Source organism: Bombina bombina, chromosome 2, assembly GCF_027579735.1.
Source record: "Bombina bombina isolate aBomBom1 chromosome 2, aBomBom1.pri, whole genome shotgun sequence".
Taxonomy (NCBI): Eukaryota; Metazoa; Chordata; class Amphibia; order Anura; family Bombinatoridae; genus Bombina; species Bombina bombina.
Window position 1 is genome coordinate 493,134,161 of NC_069500.1, and position 23,194 is coordinate 493,157,354.

The following is a 23,194-nucleotide window of genomic DNA, read 5'->3' on the forward strand; positions in this document are numbered from 1 at the left end:
GGGGGGCTTCTACTATGTGTATGAATTCTGTGGCTTTTGGGGGACTTCTTCCCTTGGGAAGTGTGCCCTTTTTTGTCCACGACTGCGTGTAGGGGGGTCTCGTCCCCAAGCACAATGTTTCTTTGACTTGTAGCAGTGGTCTAACAGGGGATTTTGTTCCTCGTTGATCCTCTCTTCTCTCCTGTATTCTGTTCTTCTGTCTTTTGACTAGCCTTTGGGCTGGGACCGTTATCCCAGAGGGAAGGTTTAGGGATAGGTTACCCTACGCAGTGTTGACTGTTCTGCTGTTTGCCCTTTCCTTGAGGGATGTCCTCCTTTCTACCGGCGCCGGGAGGGGGTGATCCTTGGAGTCACTGTTCGGTGGGCTGTACGCCCTTGGTGGTCCCCAAGCACAATGTTTCTTTGACTTGTAGCAGTGGTCTAACAGGGGATTTTGTTCCTCGTTGATCCTCTCTTCTCTCCTGTATTCTGTTCTTCTGTCTTTTGACTAGCCTTTGGGCTGGGACCGTTATCCCAGAGGGAAGGTTTAGGGATAGGTTACCCTACGCAGTGTTGACTGTTCTGCTGTTTGCCCTTTCCTTGAGGGATGTCCTCCTCCTTTCTACCGGCGCCGGGAGGGGGTGATCCTTGGAGTCACTGTTCGGTGGGCTGTACGCCCTTGGTGGTTTAGAGTTGGAACCATCCACAGCGGTTTGCTTTGTGATGGTGTATCCAGTTACAGCTACTCACTGTTGTCTGGATGCTAACTAGCTTGACACGCCTTTAGGCCGTTTTGAGTTAGCGATGGGGTCAGCCTTCCTTTTAGAGGCTGGTCTTTGATAGTTCCTGTTCAGACGTTTTGGTTTCTCTGTGAGAGCTCTGTTCTAGCTGCTGGGATAGTTCTCCTGTTCCTGCTGTCACCGCCTATCTAGCCTCCAGATCTAGATGTGTTATGGAGCATTGGGGGACTCATGATTTTCCTGGAGTAGCTTAGGGTATGGTATGGTATGGGATTGGGGGACATGAGGGGTTCCTTGAGTCCTTTTTGAGGACATGTTCTCTGTGTATGGATCCTTCTTTTTGGGTCCTTGTGTTCTAGGGAGTTTGTCTCCCTGGGCGTTGCCTTTGTAAAGACAACCATGGGTTGCTTTTAGGTGTTGAGTGGAATAAGTTCCTTTTGGATTTCCTGGTCTCAGGTTTCCTTTTGGGGGGCAAATGGGGTCTTTATCTTTAGCCGGGTACCTTCTTGGGAGTTGTGTCCCGTGGGTCAGATGCTTCGGAGGTTGTTTGGACCTGATGGACTCTAGTGGTCTCTAGTTTGGCTTTACCGGTGGTGTAACTGATGTGCAGTTACCTGGGCTCGGGTTTTTCTCTGCGTCATTTGTACTTTTTTATTTTTTGGGTGTTGAGTAATTCATGCTGTGGTGCCTTTCGAAGGGGCCGCCTTTTGTACCCACACGTTATTGCATTCAGTGTCCTCTAGCTTGGGTATTGTTTTCCCAAAAGTAATTAATGCAGCTGTGGACTCTTCCCTTTTAAGAAGAAAAACAGAAATTATGCTTACCTGATGATTTCATTTTCTTCTAAAGGGAAGAGTCGACAGCTCCCATCCGTGTTTTTATTTCTGCGGCGGCTGTAAAAATTTTCTTTTGGCACCTTTTTTCACCTTTTTTCACCCTGATATGTCTCCTACTGTTCTTTTGTTCCCTTGGCAGAATGACTGTGGGATGAGGGAAGTGGGGGAGGTATTTAAGCTTTTGGCTGGGGTGTCTTTTCCTCCTGTTGGTGGCCAGGTTCTGAATTCCCAAAAGTAACGAATGCAGCTGTGGACTCTTCCCTTCAGAAGAAAATTAAATCATCATGTAAGCATAATTTCTCCAACATAGGTGTGTCCGGTCCACGGCGTCATCCTTACTTGTGGGATATTCTCTTCCCCAACAGGAAATGGCAAAGAGCCCAGCAAAGCTGGTCACATGATCCCTCCTAGGCTCCGCCTACCCCAGTCATTCTCTTTGCCGTTGTACAGGCAACATCTCCACGGAGATGGCTTAGAGTTTTTTAGTGTTTAACTGTAGTTTTTATTATTCAATCAAGAGTTTGTTATTTTGAAATAGTGCTGGTATGTACTATTTACTCAGAAACAGAAAAGAGATGAAGATTTCTGTTTGTATGAGGAAAATGATTTTAGCAACCGTCACTAAAATCCATGGCTGTTCCACACAGGACTGTTGAGAGCAATTAACTTCAGTTGGGGGAACAGTGAGCAGTCTCTTGCTGCTTGAGGTATGACACATTCTAACAAGACGATGTAATGCTGGAAGCTGTCATTTTCCCTATGGGATCCGGTAAGCCATGTTTATTACGATCGTAAATAAGGGCTTCAAAAAGGGCTTATTAAGACTGTAGACTTTTTCTGGGCTAAATCGATTGATTATTAACACATATTTAGCCTTGAGGAATCATTTTATCTGGGTATTTTGATATAATAATATCGGCAGGCACTGTTTTAGACACCTTATTCTTTAGGGGCTTTCCCTAAGCAAACTGAGGGGAGTAAGCATGGTACTGCATCATTCCCTCCTTCGTCTACACGAGTCTTGCCCACTCAGGAGGCCCCTAGTACATCTAGCGCGCCAATACTCCTTACTATGCAACAATTAACGGCTGTAATGGATAATTCTGTCAAAAACATTTTAGCCAAAATGAACACTTATCAGCGTAAGCGCGACTGCTCTGTTTTAGATACTGAAGAGCATGACGACGCTGATAATAATATTTCTGAAGGGCCCCTAACCCAGTCTGATGGGGCCAGGGAGGTTTTGTCTGAGGGAGAAATTACTGATTCAGGGAACATTTCTCAACTAGCTGAACCTGATGTGATTGCATTTAAATTTAAGTTGGAACATCTCCGCATTCTGCTTAAGGAGGTATTATCCACTCTGGATGATTGTGACAAGTTGGTCATCCCAGAGAAACTATGTAAAATGGACAAGTTCCTAGAGGTGCCGGGGCTCCCAGAAGCTTTTCCTATACCCAAGCGGGTGGCGGACATTGTTAATAAAGAATGGGAAAGGCCCGGTATTCCTTTCGTCCCTCCCCCCATATTTAAAAAATTGTTTCCTATGGTCGACCCCAGAAAGGACTTATGGCAGACAGTCCCCAAGGTCGAGGGAGCGGTTTCCACTTTAAACAAACGCACCACTATACCCATAGAGGATAGTTGTGCTTTCAAAGATCCTATGGATAAAAAATTAGAAGGTTTGCTTAAAAAGATGTTTGTTCAGCAGGGTTACCTTCTACAACCAATTTCATGCATTGTCCCTGTCGCTACAGCCGCATGTTTCTGGTTCGATGAGCTGATAAAGGCGGTCGATAGTGATTCTCCTCCTTATGAGGAGATTATGGACAGAATCAATGCTCTCAAATTGGCTAATTCTTTCACCCTAGACGCCACTTTGCAATTGGCTAGGTTAGCGGCTAAGAATTCTGGGTTTGCTATTGTGGCGCGCAGAGCGCTTTGGTTGAAATCTTGGTCGGCTGATGCGTCTTCCAAGAACAAGCTACTTAACATTCCTTTCAAGGGGAAAACGCTGTTTGGCCCTGACTTGAAAGAGATTATCTCTGATATCACTGGGGGTAAGGGCCACGCCCTTCCTCAGGATCGATCTTTCAAGGCAAAAAATAAACCTAATTTTCGTCCCTTTCGTAGAAACGGACCAGCCCAAAGTGCTACGTCCTCTAAGCAAGAGGGTAATACTTCTCAAGCCAAGCCAGCTTGGAGACCAATGCAAGGCTGGCACAAGGGAAAGCAGGCCAAGAAACCTGCCACTGCTACCAAGACAGCATGAAATGTTGGCCCCCGATCCGGGACCGGATCTGGTGGGGGGCAGACTCTCTCTCTTCGCTCAGGCTTGGGCAAGAGATGTTCTGGATCCTTGGGCGCTAGAAATAGTCTCCCAAGGTTATCTTCTGGAATTCAAGGGACTTCCCCCAAGGGGGAGGTTCCACAGGTCTCAGTTGTCTTCAGACCACATAAAAAGACAGGCATTCTTACATTGTGTAGAAGACCTGTTAAAAATGGGAGTGATTCATCCTGTTCCATTAAGAGAACAAGGGATGGGGTTCTACTCCAATCTGTTTATAGTTCCCAAAAAAGAGGGAACGTTCAGACCAATCTTAGATCTCAAGATCTTAAACAAGTTTCTCAAGGTTCCACCGTTCAAGATGGAAACCATTCGAACTATTCTTCCTTCCATCCAGGAAGGTCAATTCATGACCACGGTGGATTTAAAGGATGCGTATCTACATATTCCTATCCACAAGGAACATCATCAGTTCCTGAGGTTCGCATTCCTGGACAAACATTACCAGTTCGTGGCGCTTCCTTTCGGATTAGCCACTGCTCCAAGGATTTTCACAAAGGTACTAGGGTCCCTTCTAGCTGTGCTAAGACCAAGGGGCATTGCTGTAGTACCTTACTTGGACGACATTCTGATTCAAGCGTCGTCCCTTCCTCAAGCAAAGGCTCACACGGACATTGTCCTGGCCTTTCTCAGATCTCACGGATGGAAAGTGAACGTGGAAAAGAGTTCTCTATCTCCGTCAACAAGGGTTCCCTTCTTGGGAACAATAATAGACTCCTTAGAAATGAGGATTTTTCTGACAGAGGCCAGAAAAACGAAACTTCTAGACTCTTGTCGGATACTTCATTCCGTTCCTCTTCCTTCCATAGCTCAGTGCATGGAAGTGATCGGGTTGATGGTAGCGGCAATGGACATAGTTCCTTTTGCACGCATTCATCTAAGACCATTACAACTGTGCATGCTCAGTCAGTGGAATGGGGACTATACAGACTTGTCTCCGAAGATACAAGTAAATCAGAGGACCAGAGACTCACTCCGTTGGTGGCTGTCCCTGGACAACCTGTCACGAGGGATGACATTCCGCAGACCAGAGTGGGTCATTGTCACGACCGACGCCAGTCTGATGGGCTGGGGCGCGGTCTGGGGATCCCTGAAAGCTCAGGGTCTTTGGTCTCGGGAAGAATCTCTTCTACCGATAAATATTCTGGAACTGAGAGCGATATTCAATGCTCTCAAGGCTTGGCCTCAGCTAGCGAGGGCCAAGTTCATACGGTTTCAATCAGACAACATGACAACTGTTGCGTACATCAACCATCAGGGGGGAACAAGGAGTTCCCTGGCGATGGAAGAAGTGACCAAAATCATTCTATGGGCGGAGTCTCACTCCTGCCACCTGTCTGCTATCCACATCCCAGGAGTGGAAAATTGGGAAGCGGATTTTCTGAGTCGTCAGACATTGCATCCGGGGGAGTGGGAACTCCATCCGGAAATCTTTGCCCAAGTCACTCAGCTGTGGGGCATTCCAGACATGGATCTGATGGCCTCTCGTCAGAACTTCAAAGTTCCTTGCTACGGGTCCAGATCCAGGGATCCCAAGGCGGCTCTAGTGGATGCACTAGTAGCACCTTGGACCTTCAAACTAGCTTATGTGTTCCCGCCGTTTCCTCTCATCCCCAGGCTGGTAGCCAGGATCAATCAGGAGAGGGCGTCGGTGATCTTGATAGCTCCTGCGTGGCCACGCAGGACTTGGTATGCAGATCTGGTGAATATGTCATCGGCTCCACCTTGGAAGCTACCTTTGAGACGAGACCTTCTTGTTCAGGGTCCGTTCGAACATCCGAATCTGGTTTCACTCCAGCTGACTGCTTGGAGATTGAACGCTTGATCTTATCGAAGCGAGGGTTCTCAGATTCTGTTATCGATACTCTTGTTCAGGCCAGAAAGCCTGTAACTAGAAAGATTTACCACAAAATTTGGAAAAAATATATCTGTTGGTGTGAATCTAAAGGATTCCCTTGGGACAAGGTTAAGATTCCTAGGATTCTATCCTTCCTTCAAGAAGGATTGGAAAAAGGATTATCTGCAAGTTCCCTGAAGGGACAGATTTCTGCCTTGTCTGTGTTACTTCACAAAAAGCTGGCCGCTGTGCCAGATGTTCAAGCCTTTGTTCAGGCTCTGGTTAGAATTAAGCCTGTTTACAAACCTTTGACTCCTCCTTGGAGTCTCAATTTAGTTCTTTCAGTTCTTCAGGGGGTTCCGTTTGAACCCTTGCATTCCGTTGATATTAAGTTATTATCTTGGAAAGTTTTGTTTTTAGTTGCAATTTCTTCTGCTAGAAGAGTTTCAGAATTATCTGCTCTGCAGTGTTCTCCTCCTTATCTGGTGTTCCATGCAGATAAGGTGGTTTTACGTACTAAACCTGGTTTTCTTCCAAAAGTTGTTTCTAACAAAAACATTAACCAGGAGATTATCGTACCTTCTCTGTGTCCGAAACCAGTTTCAAAGAAGGAACGTTTGTTGCACAATTTGGATGTTGTTTGCGCTCTAAAATTCTATTTAGATGCTACAAAGGATTTTAGACAAACATCTTCCTTGTTTGTTGTTTATTCCGGTAAAAGGAGAGGTCAAAAAGCAACTTCTACCTCTCTCTCTTTTTGGATTAAAAGCATCATCAGATTGGCTTACGAGACTGCCGGACGGCAGCCTCCCGAAAGAATCACAGCTCATTCCACTAGGGCTGTGGCTTCCACATGGGCCTTCAAGAACGAGGCTTCTGTTGATCAGATATGTAGGGCAGCGACTTGGTCTTCACTGCACACTTTTACCAAATTTTACAAGTTTGATACTTTTGCTTCTTCTGAGGCTATTTTTGGGAGAAAGGTTTTGCAAGCCGTGGTGCCTTCCATTTAGGTGACCTGATTTGCTCCCTCCCTTCATCCGTGTCCTAAAGCTTTGGTATTGGTTCCCACAAGTAAGGATGACGCCGTGGACCGGACACACCTATGTTGGAGAAAACAGAATTTATGTTTACCTGATAAATTACTTTCTCCAACGGTGTGTCCGGTCCACGGCCCGCCCTGGTTTTTTTAATCAGGTCTGATAATTTATTTTCTTTAACTACAGTCACCACGGTACCATATGGTTTGTCCTATGCAAATATTCCTCCTTAACGTCGGTCGAATGACTGGGGTAGGCGGAGCCTAGGAGGGATCATGTGACCAGCTTTGCTGGGCTCTTTGCCATTTCCTGTTGGGGAAGAGAATATCCCACAAGTAAGGATGACGCCGTGGACCGGACACACCGTTGGAGAAAGTAATTTATCAGGTAAACATAAATTCTGTTTTGTTATATCCTCTACCTGTGGCTAATTTTGGAGTTTTGTGAAAAAGCCCCTAAGGTTGATGGGGCTATTTCCACTCTTGCTAAACGTACTACTATTCCTATGGAAGATAGTATTTCTTTTAAGGATCCTTTAGATAGAAAGATTGAAAGCTTATTTAAATTCTGGTTATTGTCTTAGACCTGCCATTTCTACGGCTGATGTGGCTGCTGCTTCAACTTTTTGGTTGGACAGTTTAGCTTGTCAGGTAGAAGATTGATGTTAAATCTATGCCTCTAGCTATTTTAGCCAGAAGTGCTTTATGGCTTAAATCTTGGAATGCTGATATGGTGTCTAAATATAGATTATCATCTTTGTCTTTCCAGGGTTAGAATCTATTTGGTTCTCAATTAGATTTTATTATTTCCACTATTACTGGGGGAAAGGATTTTTTTTTTTTTTTTTTTTTACCTCAAGATTAAAAGTCTAAAGGTGAATTTGAGGGTCCTAATCGTTTTTGTTCATTTTGTCTCAGAATAAGGAACAAAAGATAACTCCTTCCCCTAAGGCCTCTGGTTCCAATTAGAGACCATCTTCAAATTGGAATAAAACCAAGCCTTATAAGAAACCAAATCCAGCCCCTTAGTCTGCATGAAGCTGCGGCCCTTAATACAGTTCAACTGGTGGGGGACAGATTGAAATAATTTCAGGAAATTTGGTCAGGTTCCGTTCAGAATCAGTGGATTCAGAATATTGTGTCGCAAGGGTATTGAATAGGTTTCAGAAAGTGAGAAGATTCTTTCTTTCTAATGTTCCAACAAATCCTGTGAAGACTCAAGCTTTTCTGAAGTGTGTTTCAGATCTAGAGCTTTCAGGAGTGATTGTTCAAGTTCCTCTAAAGGAACAGGGTTTGGGGTTTTATTCAAATCTATTCATTGTCCCAAAGAGAGATAATTATTTCAGACCAGTTCTGGATCTGAAAGTTTTAAATCAATTTGTAAGAGTCCCAACTTTAAAGATGGTGACTATAAGGACTACTCTGCCTTTTGTTCAGCAAGGGCATTTTATATCCACAATAGACTTACAGGGTGCTTATCTTTATATTCCAATTCATCCAGACCATTATTGGTTTCTGAGATTCTCTCTTCTAGACAAGCATTGCCAGTTTGTTGCTTTTCCATTTGGCTTAGCAACAGCTCCAAGAATCTTTTTGAAGGTTCTCAGTGCCCTTCTATCTGTAATCAGAGAGTAGGGTATTGCAGTGTTTCCTTATTTGGACGATATCGTGGTACTAGCTCAGTCTTTTCATTTAGCAGAATCTCACACGAAACTAGTGTTTCTTCAAAGGCATGGTTGGAGGATCAATTTGATTCCTCAGACAAAGGTCACTTTTAAGGTTTCCAGATAGATTCAGTGTCCATGACTTTGTTTTGTAGCAGACAAGAGACAAACGAAATTGGTATTAGCTTGTCTAGACCTTCAGTCCCGAATGTTCCCTTTAGTGACTGTGCATGGAAGTTTTAGGTCTTATGACTGCAGCATCGGACGCGATCCCCTTTACTCGTTTTCATATGAGACATCTGCAGCTTTGCATGCTGAATCAATGGTGCAGGGATTATACTCGGATATCACAGTTAATATACTTAAATCCCAACATTCCAACTCTCTCTGTCATGGTGGCTGGACCATCATCTGATTGTTCAAGGGGCCTCTTTTGTTCGTCCTTCCTGGACTGTGATCTCAACAGACGCAAGTCTTACAGGTTGGGGAGCTGCCTGGGGGTCTCTGACTGCACAAGGGATTTGGAAACCTCAAGAGGCGAGGTTACCAATCAATATTTTAGAACTCTGTGCTATCTTCAGAGCTCTTCGGCTTGGCCTCTGTTAAAGAGAGAACTTTTCATTTGTTTTCAGACAGACAATATCACAACAGTGGCATATGTCAATCATCAGGGAGGGACTCGCAGCTCTTTAGCAATGAAAGAAGTATCTTGGATACTTTCCTGGGCGGAGTCCAACTCTTGTCTAACTTCTGCGATTCATATTCCAGGAGTAAACAATTGGGAAGCGGATTAACTGTCGTCAGACTTTGCATCCAGTGGAGTGGTTGCTCTATCCAGATGTTTCATCAGATTGTACAAAAGTGGGGTCTTCCAGAAATAGATTGGATGGCTTCTCGTTTAATCAAGAAACTTCCCAGATATCTTTCCAGATCCAAGGATCCTCAGGCAGAGATGGATGCTTTAGCAGTTCCTTGGTTTTAACAACCTGCTTACATTTTTCCGCCTCTAGTTCTTCCAAGGGAGATCTCCAAGATCATTATGGAACAATCTCATGTGTTTCTGATAGCACCAGCATGGCCTCACAGGTTCTGGTATGTGGATCTTGTCTGGATGTCCAGTTGCCAGCCTTGGCCACTTCCTTTAAGGCCAGATTTTCTGTCTCAAGGGCCGTTTTTTCCATCCGGATCTCTAAATATTGAAATGAAACGCTTAGTTCTTATTCATAGTGGTTTCTCTGACTCAGTGATTAACGCTGTTACAGGCTCGTAAGTCTGTTTTAAGAAAGATTTATTATCGGGTTTGGAAAACCTATATTTCATGGTGCTCCTCTCATAATTTTACTTGGCATTCTTTTAGAATTCCTCGGATTTTACAGTTTCTTCAGGATGGTTTGGATAAGGGTTTGTCTGCAAATTCTTTTGAAAGGACAAATCTCTGCTCTTTCTGTTTTTATTTCATAGAAAGATTGCTAAACTGATGTTCACTGTTTTGTTCAGTCTTTGGTTCGCATCAAACCTGTTAAGTCTATTTCTCCACCTTGGATTCTTAATTTGTTTTTAAGGATTTTGCAGGCTCCTCCTTTTGAGCCTATGCATTCTTTGGATATTAAACTACTTTTTTGGAAAGTTATTTCTTTTGGCTATCTCTTCTGCTAGAAGAGTTTCTGAGTTGTCGGCTCTCTTGTGTCTCCTTATCTGATATTCCATCAAGATAAGGCGGTTTTACGGACTTTGTTTAAATTTGTACCTAAGGTTGTGAATTCTAACAACATTAGTAGGGAAATTTGTTCCTTCTTTGTGTCCTAATCCTAAGAATTCTCTTGAGATATCACTACATTCTTTGGATGTGGTAAGAGCTTTGAAATACTATATTGGGACTACCAAGGATCTCAGAAAGACTTCTAGTTTATTCGTTATTTCCTCTGGTTCCAGGAAAGGTCAGAAAGCCTCTGCCATTTTCTGGCATCTTGGTTAAAACGTTTGATTCACAAGGCTTATTTGGAGGCGGGGCAGTCTCATTCTACGAGATCAGTTGCCACTTCTTGGGCTTTCAAGAATGGAGCTTCAAATGATCAGATTTGCAAAGCAGCAACTTGGTATTCTTTGCATACATGTACTAAATTTTACAATTTTTATGTATTTGCTTCCTCAGAAGCAGTCTTTGGTAGAAAAGTTCTTCAGGCAGTTGTGTCAGTTTGATTCCTTTGCCTATACTTTTTGATTTTTTGAAATTTAAGAACTTTATTATTTGTATTTATTTTTTTTCCAGCGGAAATAGCTGTTTTTATTTTATCCCTCCCTCTCTAGTAACCACATCTTGGGTAGTATATCCCATACATCACTAGCTCCTGGACTCTTGCCACTATGAAAGAAACTAATTTATCAGGTAAGTTCTTACATAGATTATGTTTTTTCCTTTCAGTCTATACATGTTTGCAAACCTGCTTAAATGATCTCGTATGAACTAAGGGGTACTAGACTTCTTAAATTTCATTATAATAGAACAGTTTGGTGTGCTAAAGTTATATATTAAAACAAGTTAAAAATATATAGCTCTTAGGTATTTGAAATATAACTTGCATTTTTAAATGGAATGTTCCAAGTGTTGTACATAGACATGGTGGATAAAGAAAAAAACCTTGGTGAATATTTTGTTGATTGTTCACCATTACTTAAGCAATCTTAATTGGTCAATATTTTTTCATAGATGAAGTTTATATTCAGATATTGTATGTAGTGCCTTCAATGATTTTAAAATAGCTAGAATTTGTGACTGAAGATTAACAAAACCTTGCTGGTAAAATGCTATCAGTAGAAGCCTATACATTTGTTTAAAAATATTTATTGCCAGACTTTAATTTTGGATTGCTACTGTATTTCCTGATGCAGGTGCGAAGTAACCAGATGCCAAACTTAAGTACCATGTACACTACAGAGCACAGTGCAATGCAGGAAAAGGTTGATGCTGAGCTCTTGCCCCCTGAGAAACATGTGTTTGAAGTTCGAGCAGAAACGGATTTGAAAACGGTTTACAGAGCTATTCAAAGGCTACTTCTCAGCTACAAGGTGAGAGGCTATTGAAGGAATGATCTGCCTCACATTTGGCACCTGCAGTTGCCTAGTTGGCCCAGCCTCATACGTAGGCAGGAAGCATGGCAGTTGAGCTTAAGAAGGGTCAAAGTGGGGCAGCTAAGCTTAAGAAGGGTCAAAGTGGGTGCTATCTTAGGAATTGGCTGAGCTGCATGGAAAGGAACTACTACTTGCTTAATGGAGTTCAACGGGGAGAGTAGTGGCTGTTAAAGGGATACTAAACCCAAAAAATTTCTTTCATGATTCAAGTAGAGAATACAATTTTAAACATTTCAATTTACTTCTATTATCTAGTTTGCTTAATTATTTAGCTATCCTTTGTTGAAGAAATAGCAATGCACATGGGTGAGCCAATCATAGGAGGCATCTATGTACAGCAGCCAATCAGCAGCTACTGAGCATATCTAGATATGCTTTTTAGCACAGTATATCAAGAGAATAAAGCAAATTAGATAATAGAAGTAATTTAGAAAGTTGTTTAAAATTGCATGCTCTTTCTTCTGTTAAGTGTGATCAGTCCACGGGTCATCATTACTTGTGGGATATTAACTGCTCCCCTACAGGAAGTGCAAGAGGATTCACCCAGCAGAGTTGCTATATAGCTCCTCCCCTCTACGTCACCTCCAGTCATTCTCTTGCACCCAACGACTAGATAGGATGTGTGAGAGGACTATGGTGATATATTTAGTTTTTATATCTTCAATCAAAAGTTTGTTATTTTATAATAGCACCGGAGTGTGTTATTCCTTCTCTGGTAGAATTTGAAGAAGAATCTACCTGAGTTTTTCTATGATTTTAGCCGGAGTAGTTAAGATCATATTGCTGTTTCTCGGCCATCTGAGGAGAGGTAAACTTCAGATCAGGGGACAGCAGGCAGATTAATCTGCAAAGAGGTATGTAGCAGTTTATTATTTTCTGACATGGAATTGATGAGAAAATCCTGCCATACCGTTATAATGTAAACTCAGCCTTGAATGCAGTAGATGTAGCTGATATCAGGCTGTCATGTATGTATATTTTACACTTCAGTTTTCTGGGAAATGGTACTTCTCTGGCTTTTAAACTGTATACATAGACTTAACCTATTTTGCAGGGACTTGCAATAGGTTTTAAATGACAATTAATTATTGAGGTAAAACGTTTTTTTGCTGGCATGTAAAAACGTTTTTTTCTCTGAGGTACTGGGTGAAAAAATGTTTTGGGCACTATTTTTCCACTTGGCAATAGTTTTGATTTAAATTAGAGCAGTTCACTGATCCCTCTCACTGTTATGTGTGTGGGGGAGGGGCGATTTTTGGCGCTTTTTCTAAGCATCTGAAAAACTCAGTCAGAGGTTCATTTTCTTCCTGCATGATCCGGTTCATCTCTACAGAGTTCAGGGATCTCCAAAGCCTTTTTTGAGGGAAGTAATCATTACAGCAGAGCTGTGCTGATTGTATTGACTGTGATATAAAAAACGTTTATTTGTGTATTTTTTTCTGCTGCCTGGGTTAGTTATCATTTGCTGAGGGGAACAATCCTTTGCTAAAACTGTATATTCTGACAAAGATTGATGCTATAACTTAATTATTTTATCTGTTATAATATTTTTCTGTGCTTCTTAAAGGCACAGTTCGTTTTCATATTATTTGTAAATTACTTTGAAAAGTATTTCCAAGTTGCTGTTTATTTGCTAGTTTGTTAAACATGTCTGATTCAGAGGAATATCTCTGTGCTATATGTGTTAATGCCAAAGTGGAGCCCAATAGAAATTTATGTACTAAATGTATTGATGCTACTTTAAAAAACAGTCAATCTGTACAAATTGAACATATTTCACCAAACAACGAGGGGAGAGTTATGCCGACTAACTCGCCTCACGTGTCAGTACCTGCATCTCCCGCTCAGGAGGTGCGTGATATTGTAGCGCCGAGTGCATCTGGGCGGCCATTACAAATCACATTACAAGATATGGCTACTGTTATGACTGAAGTTTTGGCTAAACTACCAGAACTAAGAGGTAAACGTGATCACTCTGGGATGAGAACAGAGTGCGCTGATAATGCAAGGGCCATGTCTGATACTGCGTCACAGTTTGCAGAACGTGAAGACGGAGAGCTTCATTCTGTGGGTGACGGTTCTGATCCAAATAAACTGGACTCAGACATTTCAAATTTTAAATTTAAGCTTGAGAACCTCCGTGTGTTACTAGGGGAGGTATTAGCGGCTCTGAATGATTGTAACACAGTTGCAATCCCAGAAAAAATGTGTAGGTTGGATAAATATTTTGCGGTACCGACGAGTACTGACGTTTTTCCTATACCTAAGAGACTTACTGACATTGTTACTAAGGAGTGGGATAGACCCGGTGTGCCTTTCTCACCCCCTCCTATATTCAGAAAAATGTTTCCAATAGACGCCGCCACACGGGACTTATGGCAAATGGTCCCTAAGGTGGAGGGAGCAGTTTCTACTTTAGCTAAGCGTACCACTATCCCAGTGGAGGATAGCTGTGCTTTTTCAGATCCAATGGATAAAAAATTAGAGGGTTACCTTAAGAAAATGTTTGTTCAACAAGGGTTTATATTGCAACCTCTTGCATGTATTGCGCCTGTCACGGCTGCAGCAGCATTTTGGTTTGAGTCTCTGGAAGAGACACTTCAATCATCCACACTAGATGACATCACACACAAACTTAAATTCCTTAAGTTAGCTAATTCATTTATTTCAGATGCCGTAGTACATTTAACTAAACTTGCGGCTAAAAATTCAGGATTCGCCATTCAGGCACGCAGAGCTCTGTGGCTGAAATCCTGGTCAGCTGATGTTACGTCTAAATCTAAATTGCTTAATATTCCTTTCAAAGGGCAGACCTTATTCGGGCCCGGCTTGAAAGAGATTATTGCTGACATTACAGGAGGTAAAGGTCATGCCCTGCCTCAGGACAAGGCCAAAGCCAAGGCTAGACAGTCCAATTTTCGTTCCTTTCGTAATTTCAAAGCAGGAGCAGCATCAACTTCCTCTGCACCAAAACAGGAAGGAGCTGTTGCTCGCTACAGACAAGGCTGGAAACCTAACCAGTCCTGGAACAGGGGCAAACAGGCCAGAAAACCTGCTGCTGCCCCTAAGACAGCATGAATTGAGGGCCCCCGATCCGGGACCGGATCTAGTGGGGGGCAGACTTTCCCTCTTCGCCCAGGCTTGGGCAAGAGATGTTCAGGATCCCTGGGCGTTAGAGATCATATCTCAGGGATACCTTCTGGACTTCAAATCCTCTCCCCCAAGAGGGAGATTTCATCTGTCAAGGTTGTCAACAAACCTAACAAAGAAGGAAGCGTTTCTACGCTGCGTACAAGATCTTTTATTAATGGGAGTGATCCATCCAGTTCCGCGGTTAGAACAAGGACAAGGGTTTTACTCAAATCTGTTTGTAGTTCCCAAAAAAGAGGGAACCTTCAGGCCAATCTTGGATTTAAAGATCCTAAACAAATTCCTAAGAGTTCCATCGTTCAAGATGGAAACTATTCGAACAATTTTGCCCATGATCCAAGAGGGTCAGTACATGACCACAGTGGATTTAAAGGATGCTTACCTTCACATACCGATTCACAAAAGTCATTACCGGTATCTAAGGTTTGCCTTTCTAGACAGGCATTACCAGTTTGTAGCTCTTCCATTCGGACTGGCTACGGCTCCAAGAATCTTCACAAAGGTTCTGGGCACTCTTCTGGCGGTACTAAGACCGCGAGGAATTTCAGTAGCTCCGTACTTAGACGACATACTGATACAAGCTTCAAGCTTTCAAACTGCCAAATCTCATACAGAGATAGTACTGGCATTTCTAAGGTCGCATGGATGGAAAGTGAACGAAGAGAAAAGTTCTCTCTTTCCACTCACAAGAGTTCCCTTCCTGGGGACTCTGATAGATTCTGTAGAAATGAAGATTTACCTGACAGAGGACAGGTTAACAAAACTTCAAAATGCATGCCGTGTCCTTCATTCCACTCTAAATCTGAATCAAGAGACCAGAAATTCTCTTCTATGGTGGCTTTATCGGCCACATCTGTCCAGGGGAATGCCATTCAGCAGGCCAGACTGGTCAATTGTAACAACAGACGCCAGCCTACTAGGTTGGGGCGCTGTCTGGAATTCTCTGAAGGCTCAGGGACTATGGAATCAGAAGAAGCTCCCTAGCAATGATGGAAGGATCGAAGATAATTCGCTGGGCAGAGTCTCACTCTTGCCACCTGTCTGCAATCCACATCCCGGGAGTGGAGAACTGGGAGGCGGATTTCTTAAGTCGTCAGACTTTTCATCCGGGGGAGTGGGAACTTCATCCAGAGGTCTTTGCCCAAATACTTCGACGTTGGGGCAAACCAGAGATAGATCTCATGGCGTCTCGACAGAACGCCAAGCTTCCGCGCTACGGGTCCAGATCCAGGGATCCGGGAGCGGTCCTGATAGATGCCTTGACAGCACCATGGACCTTCAGGATGGCTTATGTGTTTCCACCTTTCCCGATGCTTCCTCGATTGATTGCCAGAATCAAACAGGAGAAAGCATCAGTGATTCTAATAGCGCCTGCATGGCCACGCAGGACTTGGTATACAGATCTGGTGGACATGTCATTCTGTCCACCTTGGTCGTTACCTCTGAGACAGGACCTTCTGATTCAGGGTCCTTTCAAACATCAAAATCTAACTTCTCTGAAGCTGACTGCTTGGAAATTGAACGCTTGATCTTATCAAAGCGTGGTTTTTCTGAGTCAGTTATTGATACCTTAATACAGGCTAGGAAGCCTGTTACCAGAAAGATTTACCATAAAATATGGCGTAAATACCTATATTGGTGCGAATCCAAAGGTTACTCTTGGAGTAAGGTTAGGATTCCTAGGATATTGTCTTTTCTACAAGAAGGTTTAGAAAAGGGGTTATCCGCTAGTTCCTTAAAGGGACAGATCTCAGCTCTGTCCATTCTGTTACACAAGCGTCTGTCAGAAGTTCCAGACGTTCAGGCTTTTTGTCAGGCTTTGGCCAGGATTAAACCTGTGTTTAAAGCTGTGGCTCCACCATGGAGTTTAAACCTTGTTCTTAACGTTTTACAGGGTGTTCCGTTTGAACCCCTTCATTCCATTGATATAAAGTTGTTATCTTGGAAAGTTCTATTTTTAATGGCTATTTCCTCGGCTCGAAGAGTCTCTGAGTTATCAGCCTTACATTGTGATTCTCCTTATTTGATTTTTCACTCGGATAAGGTAGTTCTGCGTACTAAACCTGGGTTCTTACCTAAGGTAGTCACTAACAGGTATATCAATCAGGAGATTGTTGTTCCATCCTTGTGCCCAAATCCTTCTTCGAGGAAGGAACGTCTTTTGCACAATCTGGATGTAGTTCGTGCCCTTAAATTTTATTTACAGGCAACTAAAGATTTTCGACAAACGTCTTCCCTGTTTGTCGTTTACTCTGGTCAGAGGAGAGGTCAAAAAGCTTCTGCTACCTCTCTCTCTTTTTGGCTTCGTAGCATAATTCGTTTAGCTTATGAGACTGCTGGACAGCAGCCTCCTGAAAGAATTACAGCTCATTCCACTAGAGCTGTGGCTTCCACTTGGGCCTTTAAGAATGAGGCCTCTGTTGAACAGATTTGCAAGGCTGCAACTTGGTCTTCGCTTCATACTTTTTCCAAATTTTACAAATTTGACACTTTTGCTTCCTTGGAGGCTATTTTTGGGAGAAAGGTTCTTCAGGCAGTGGTTCCTTCTGTATAAAGAGCCTGCCTATCCCTCCCGTCATCCGTGTACTTTTGCTTTGGTATTGGTATCCCACAAGTAATGATGACCCGTGGACTGATCACACTTAACAGAAGAAAACATAATTTATGCTTACCTGATAAATTCCTTTCTTCTGTAGTGTGATCAGTCCACGGCCCGTCCTGTTTTTTAAGGCAGGTAAATATTTTTTAAATTATACTCCAGTCACCACTACACCCTTGGCTTCTCCTTTCTCGTTGGTCCTTGGTCGAATGACTGGAGGTGACGTAGAGGGGAGGAGCTATATAGCAACTCTGCTGGGTGAATCCTCTTGCACTTCCTGTAGGGGAGCAGTTAATATCCCACAAGTAATGATGACCGTGGACTGATCACACTACAGAAGAAAGGAATTTATCAGGTAAGCATAAATTATGTTTTCTAAATCATAAAAGAAAAAATTTGGGTTTCATGTCCCTTTAAGGTAATTACACATTTGGGTTGTTAATGTGATAGTAGCAGTCAAGCCTCACATGGCAGCAAGATGAGGTCTTTATCATGTCATCTGAAAAAGATGAGGCTAAAGAATTTGAACTTCAAGAACCGGGAGTGGTTGATCTTCATAGCCTAAAATTCAGTATGCGCCAGGTAGCAGAGAAAATTCAAATGTGTGACTGAGGGATGAGAATGCTGACCTTCATTGGAATGCAACCAGACATGGTTTTGTTTCAGGGACTAACGAGGTTAATTTCAAGAATAGTGCAATTTATAGGGACAATTAAGCTTTAGTGCCTCAGACATTTTTGTTGGTATTATTTGTTTTTGTTTCCCCCCCTCTCTAAATTATCTGCTCTCTGAAGGATGAGAGGCGTGGGCCTACTTTGATAGCTGTGCAGTCTAACTGGGCCTTAAGAAGGTTGGCAGTGGGAATGCCTGTTTTAGAGGAATTTCCTCTTGTACCTGTACGTGTTACTGATGACATCAGTTATAATGTCCTGGACTGGCAGAGACATGGAGCCCGGCGCATGATTCGTCATTACCTCAACCTCGACAGCTGTTTATCTCAGGCTTTTGAGATGGCCAGGTAACGAGAAGTGAATAATAGGTAAAAAAAAATCTATAGATTAGAGCCATATTTTATTGTACTTTAAAAGTACTGATGAACCTTATATAATTTTTTAAAAAGGGGGGCATATTTATGAATGTAGTCAATCCAAGGGAAACTTGTAAAGTTTACATCTTTAAGCTGTACTTTTTCAAACTATTCTTTGGCTGGTTATCATCCAATCTTCACATAATCCTTAAAGTTAAAAACTTTTTTGTTTATTTGTTTGATGAACTTATAGTTGATAATTCATTTAAATTCCTTTTTACCACTAGGTATTACCATCTGCCTGTGGGTAACCTGCCAGATGATGTATCCACCTTCGGATCTGACTTGTTCTTTGCACGACATCTTCGTCGACATAACCACTTGATGTGGCTTTCCCCAAGCTCTCGTCCTGACCTTGGTGGCAAAGAGGCTGATGACAACCGCCTTGTCATGGAATTTGATGAAAGGGCATCTGTGGAAATTAACAATGCAGGTTGCTATAATACAGGTAAGGATACCTATTTTTGCCCTCCCCCACAGTATTTAACAAATATTTTTTCTCCAACATTGGTGTGTCCGGTCCACGGCGTCATCCTTACTTGTGGGAATATTCTCTTCCCCAACAGGAAATGGCAAAGAGAATATCCCACAAGTAAGGATGACGCCGTGGACCGGACACACCGTTGGAGAAAGTAATTTATCAGGTAAGCATAAATTCTGTTTTTTAGTACAGAATTAATTAAGTTATATTTAACTCTTATTATGAATCTATTGATTGAGGCTTTTATATTACTGACCACAGACAATAGTGCAAGTTGAGGGTACATTTGTTTAATACAGGTATATTGTTTCTTATGTTGGATAAAGAGTTCAGATGTTTTCTTTACTTGTCAAACTAGGAAGCTATGCACTCTGTACCGTTTAGTCATTCATTGATTTTTTTTAATTTTTTTTTTATAAGGTCTGCCACTGATAGATTCTTGTCAACTATAACATAATTTGGTTATACTGAACATTTTGTATTTCAAAGAGGTTTTCACTTCTATTTTTTTTTGTGTTTTAGAATGTTTGTGTTTTTATTTTGGAATGTTTGGTAGTGTACCAGCTAGGGTTGTATGCTTTTCCTTGTTTCATTAAAGGGACAGTCTAGACCCAATACTTATTCTTTATTACTTATTGTTACATACCAAACAAGCATCTTGCAATGGGTTCTAAATCTATAAGCTTGTAAGAAGTACATGAAACATTTAAATCAATTGGGTGCAGCCAAAAATGTCCACCAAGCTCTGCCCACAGCTTTCTTCTTGTCCAGTTAGCAGTTTTCTTGCATCACAGTTTGGCAGTGCATTTTTTTTTTTCAGTTAGCTATTTTTAAATTGCACATGTGCAAATCAGCATATGCAAGTAGGAAAACTTAACATACCAAAATATACCTCGCAATAGGTGGGCTGAGCTTAGCAGCCATTTTCGACTCCTAACATGTTGAATATTTAAATGTTTTAATTACTTCTTACAAGCTTATAGATGTGTGGGACCAGTTGCAGGATGCTTCTATGGTATTTAACAATAAGTAATCAAAATTATGTATTCAAGATATAGTCCCTTTAAACCTTTTTTTAATTTGTTATATATTTTTATTTGGTGTGTGTGTGTGTATATATATCTTTTGCAAGCAAGACGTACCGAGTCCACGGATTCATCCTAACTTGGGGGATATTGTCCTTCCTGACAGGAAGTAGAAAAGAGTGGACTACAGCAGAGCTGTCTATATAGCTCCCCCCTTAACTCCACCCCCCAGTCATTCTCTTTGCTGGCTCTAAGCAGGAAGGGTGAAGAGGTGTTAAACTGTTAGTTTTATTTTATCTTCAATCAAGAGTTTATTTTTAAATGGTACCGGTGTTGTACTATTTACTCTCAGGCAGGACATAGATGAAGATTTCTGCCTGGAGGATGATGATCTTAGCATTTGTAACCAAGGTCCACTGCTGTTCCCACAGAAGCTGAGGAGTACAGGAAAACTTCAGTGTGAGGAACGGTTTCTTGCTATACAGCAATGAGGTATGTTCAGTCATATTTTCTGCAGAGACTGTGTTACCTCAGAAAGGCTGACAGTGTCCCCATTAGGGGAAGGGTAAGCAGTAATCCTAGTGTTTAAGAGGTTTTATTAGCTTGCATAAAGGGCTTATTTTGTTTATTTTTTTGGGCACTCAGTTTGTATGAGAGATTGGAAGACAAACGTTTGGGTGTTCTGGGAGTAACGTTTTTTTCTCTTAAGTGTATCCACGGATCATCCATTACTTGTGGGATATTCTCCTTCCCAACAGGAAGTTGCAAGAGGATCACCCACAGCAGAGCTGCTATATAGCTCCTCCCCTCACTGCCATATCCAGTCATTCTCTTGCAACTCTCAACAAAGATGGACGTAGTAAGAGGAGAGTGGTGTATTATAGTTAGTTTTTTAACTTCAATCAAAAGTTTGTTATTTTTAAATGGTACCGGAGTGTACTGTTTCATCTCAGGCAGCATTAGAAGAAGAATCTGCCTGTGATTTCTATGATCTTAGCAGAAGTAACTAAGATCCATGGCTGTTCTCACATATTCTGAGGAGTGAGGTACCTTCAGAGGGAGAATGGCGTGCAGGTTTACCTGCAATAAGGTATGTGCAGATATATATTTTTCTAGGGATGGAATTTGCTAGAAAATGCTGCTGATACCGGATTAATTTAAGTAAAGCCTTAAATGCAGTGATAGCTACTGGTATCAGGCTTATTAACAGAGATACATACTCTTATAAAAGTGTAATATAAAACGTTTGCTGGCATGTTTAATCGTTTTTATATATGTTTGGTGACAAAACTTATTGGGGCCTAGTTTTTTTTTCCACATGGCTGGTTTGATTTTTGCCTAGAAACAGTTCCTGAGGCTTTCCACTGTTGCAATATGAGTGGGAAGGGCCTATTTTAGTGCTGTTCTGTGCAGCTAAAAATACTGACAGACATTCAGCTTCCCTCTGCATGATACAGGACATCTCTGAAGGGCTCAAAAAGGCTTCAAAGTCGTGTTTGAGGAGGGTAACAATCACAGTAGACTGTGGCAGTTGTTGTGACTGTGTTTAAAAAACGTTTTTGTCATTTATTATTCTGTTTTTGTTATTAAGGGGTTAATCATCCATTTGCAAGTGGGTGCAATGCTCTGCTGACTTGTTACATACACTGTAAACATTTTGTTAGTGTAACTGCCTTTTTTCACTGTTATTTCAAATTTTGTCAAAATTTGTTTCTCTTAAAGGCACAGTAACGTTTTTTATATTGCTTGTTAACTTGCTTTAAAGTGTTTTCCAAGCTTGCTAGTCTCATTGCTAGACTGTACAAACATGTCTGAAACAGAGGATACTTGTTCATTATGTTTAAAAGCCATGGTGGAGCCCCATAGGAGAATGTGTACTAAATGTATTGATTTCACCTTAAACAGTAAAGATCAGTCTTTATCTATAAAAGAATTGTCACCAGAGGGGTCTGTCGAGGGGGAAGTTATGCCGACTAACTCTCCCCATGTGTCGGACCCTTCGCCTCCCGCTCAAGGGACGCACGCTAATATGGCGCCAAGGGGACATCAGGGAGGCCCATAGCGATTACTTTGCAGGACATGGCTGCAATCATGAATAATACCCTGTCAGAGGTATTATCCAGATTGCCTGAATTGAGAGGCAAGCGCGATAGCTCTGGGGTTAGACAAGATACAGAGCGCGTAGATGCTGTAAGAGCCATGTCTGATACTGCGTCACAATATGCAGAACCTGAGGACGGAGAGCTTCAGTCTGTGGGTGACGTCTCTGAATCGGGGAGACCTGATTCAGAGATTTCTAATTTTTAAATTTAAGCTTGAGAACCTCCGTGTATTGCTTGGGGAGGTATTAGCTGCTCTGAATGACTGTGACACAATTGCAGTGCCAGAGAAATTGTGTAGGTTGGATAAATACTATGCAGTGCCGGTGAGTACTGATGTTTTTCCAATACCTAAAAGGCTTACAGAAATTAGTAAGGAGTGGGATAGGCCCGGTGTGCCCTTTACCCCACCTCCTATATTTAGAAAAATGTTTCCAATAGATGCCACTACACGGGACTTATGGCAGACTGTCCCTAAGGTGGAGGGAGCAGTTTCTACTTTAGGAAAGCGTACCACTATCCCGGTTGAGGACAGTTGTGCTTTTTCAGATCCAATGGATAAAAATTAGAGGGTTACCTTAAGAAAATGTTTATTCAACAAGGTTTTATTTTACAGCCCCTTGCATGCATTGCGCCTGTCACTGCTGCGGCAGCATTCTGGTTTGAGGCCCTGGAAGAGGCCATCCATACAGCCCCATTGACTGAAATTGTTGACAAGCTTAGAACTCTTAAGCTAGCTAACTCATTTGTTTCTGATGCCGTTGTTCATTTGACTAAACTAACGGCTAAGAATTCCGGATTCGCCATCCAGTCGCGTAGGGCGCTATGGCTCAAATCCTGGTCAGCTGATGTGACTTCAAAGTCTAAATTACACAACATTCCTTTCAAGGGGCAGACCTTATTCGGGCCTGGTTTGAAAGAAATTATTGCTGACATTACTGAAGGTAAGGGTCATACCCTTCCTCAGGACAGGGCCAAATCAAAGGCCAAACAGTCTAATTTTCGTGCCTTTCGAAATTTCAAGGCAGGTGCAGCATCAACTTCCTCTGCTTCAAAACAAGAGGGAACTTTTGCTCAATCCAAGCAGGCCTGGAAACCTAACCAGTCCTGGAACAAGGGCAAGCAGGCCAGAAAGCCTGCTGCTGCCGCCTCTAAGACAGCATGAAGGAGCGGCCCCCTATC

The 23,194-nt window shown here is 42.2% G+C and overlaps 1 protein-coding gene across 1 annotated transcript in view; it reads left to right on the forward strand.

Annotated features, from left to right (window-relative positions):
- The window catches only part of POLE (DNA polymerase epsilon, catalytic subunit), a 571,199-nt gene that overhangs the window by 437,725 nt on the left and 110,280 nt on the right, over positions 1–23,194 (forward strand). Inside the window, exons 36-38 of the mRNA XM_053702214.1 lie at positions 11,332–11,508; positions 18,115–18,338; positions 18,635–18,855. Coding sequence (XP_053558189.1) covers positions 11,332–11,508; positions 18,115–18,338; positions 18,635–18,855 — 622 coding nt within the window. The remainder of the gene's footprint in view (positions 1–11,331; positions 11,509–18,114; positions 18,339–18,634; positions 18,856–23,194) is intronic.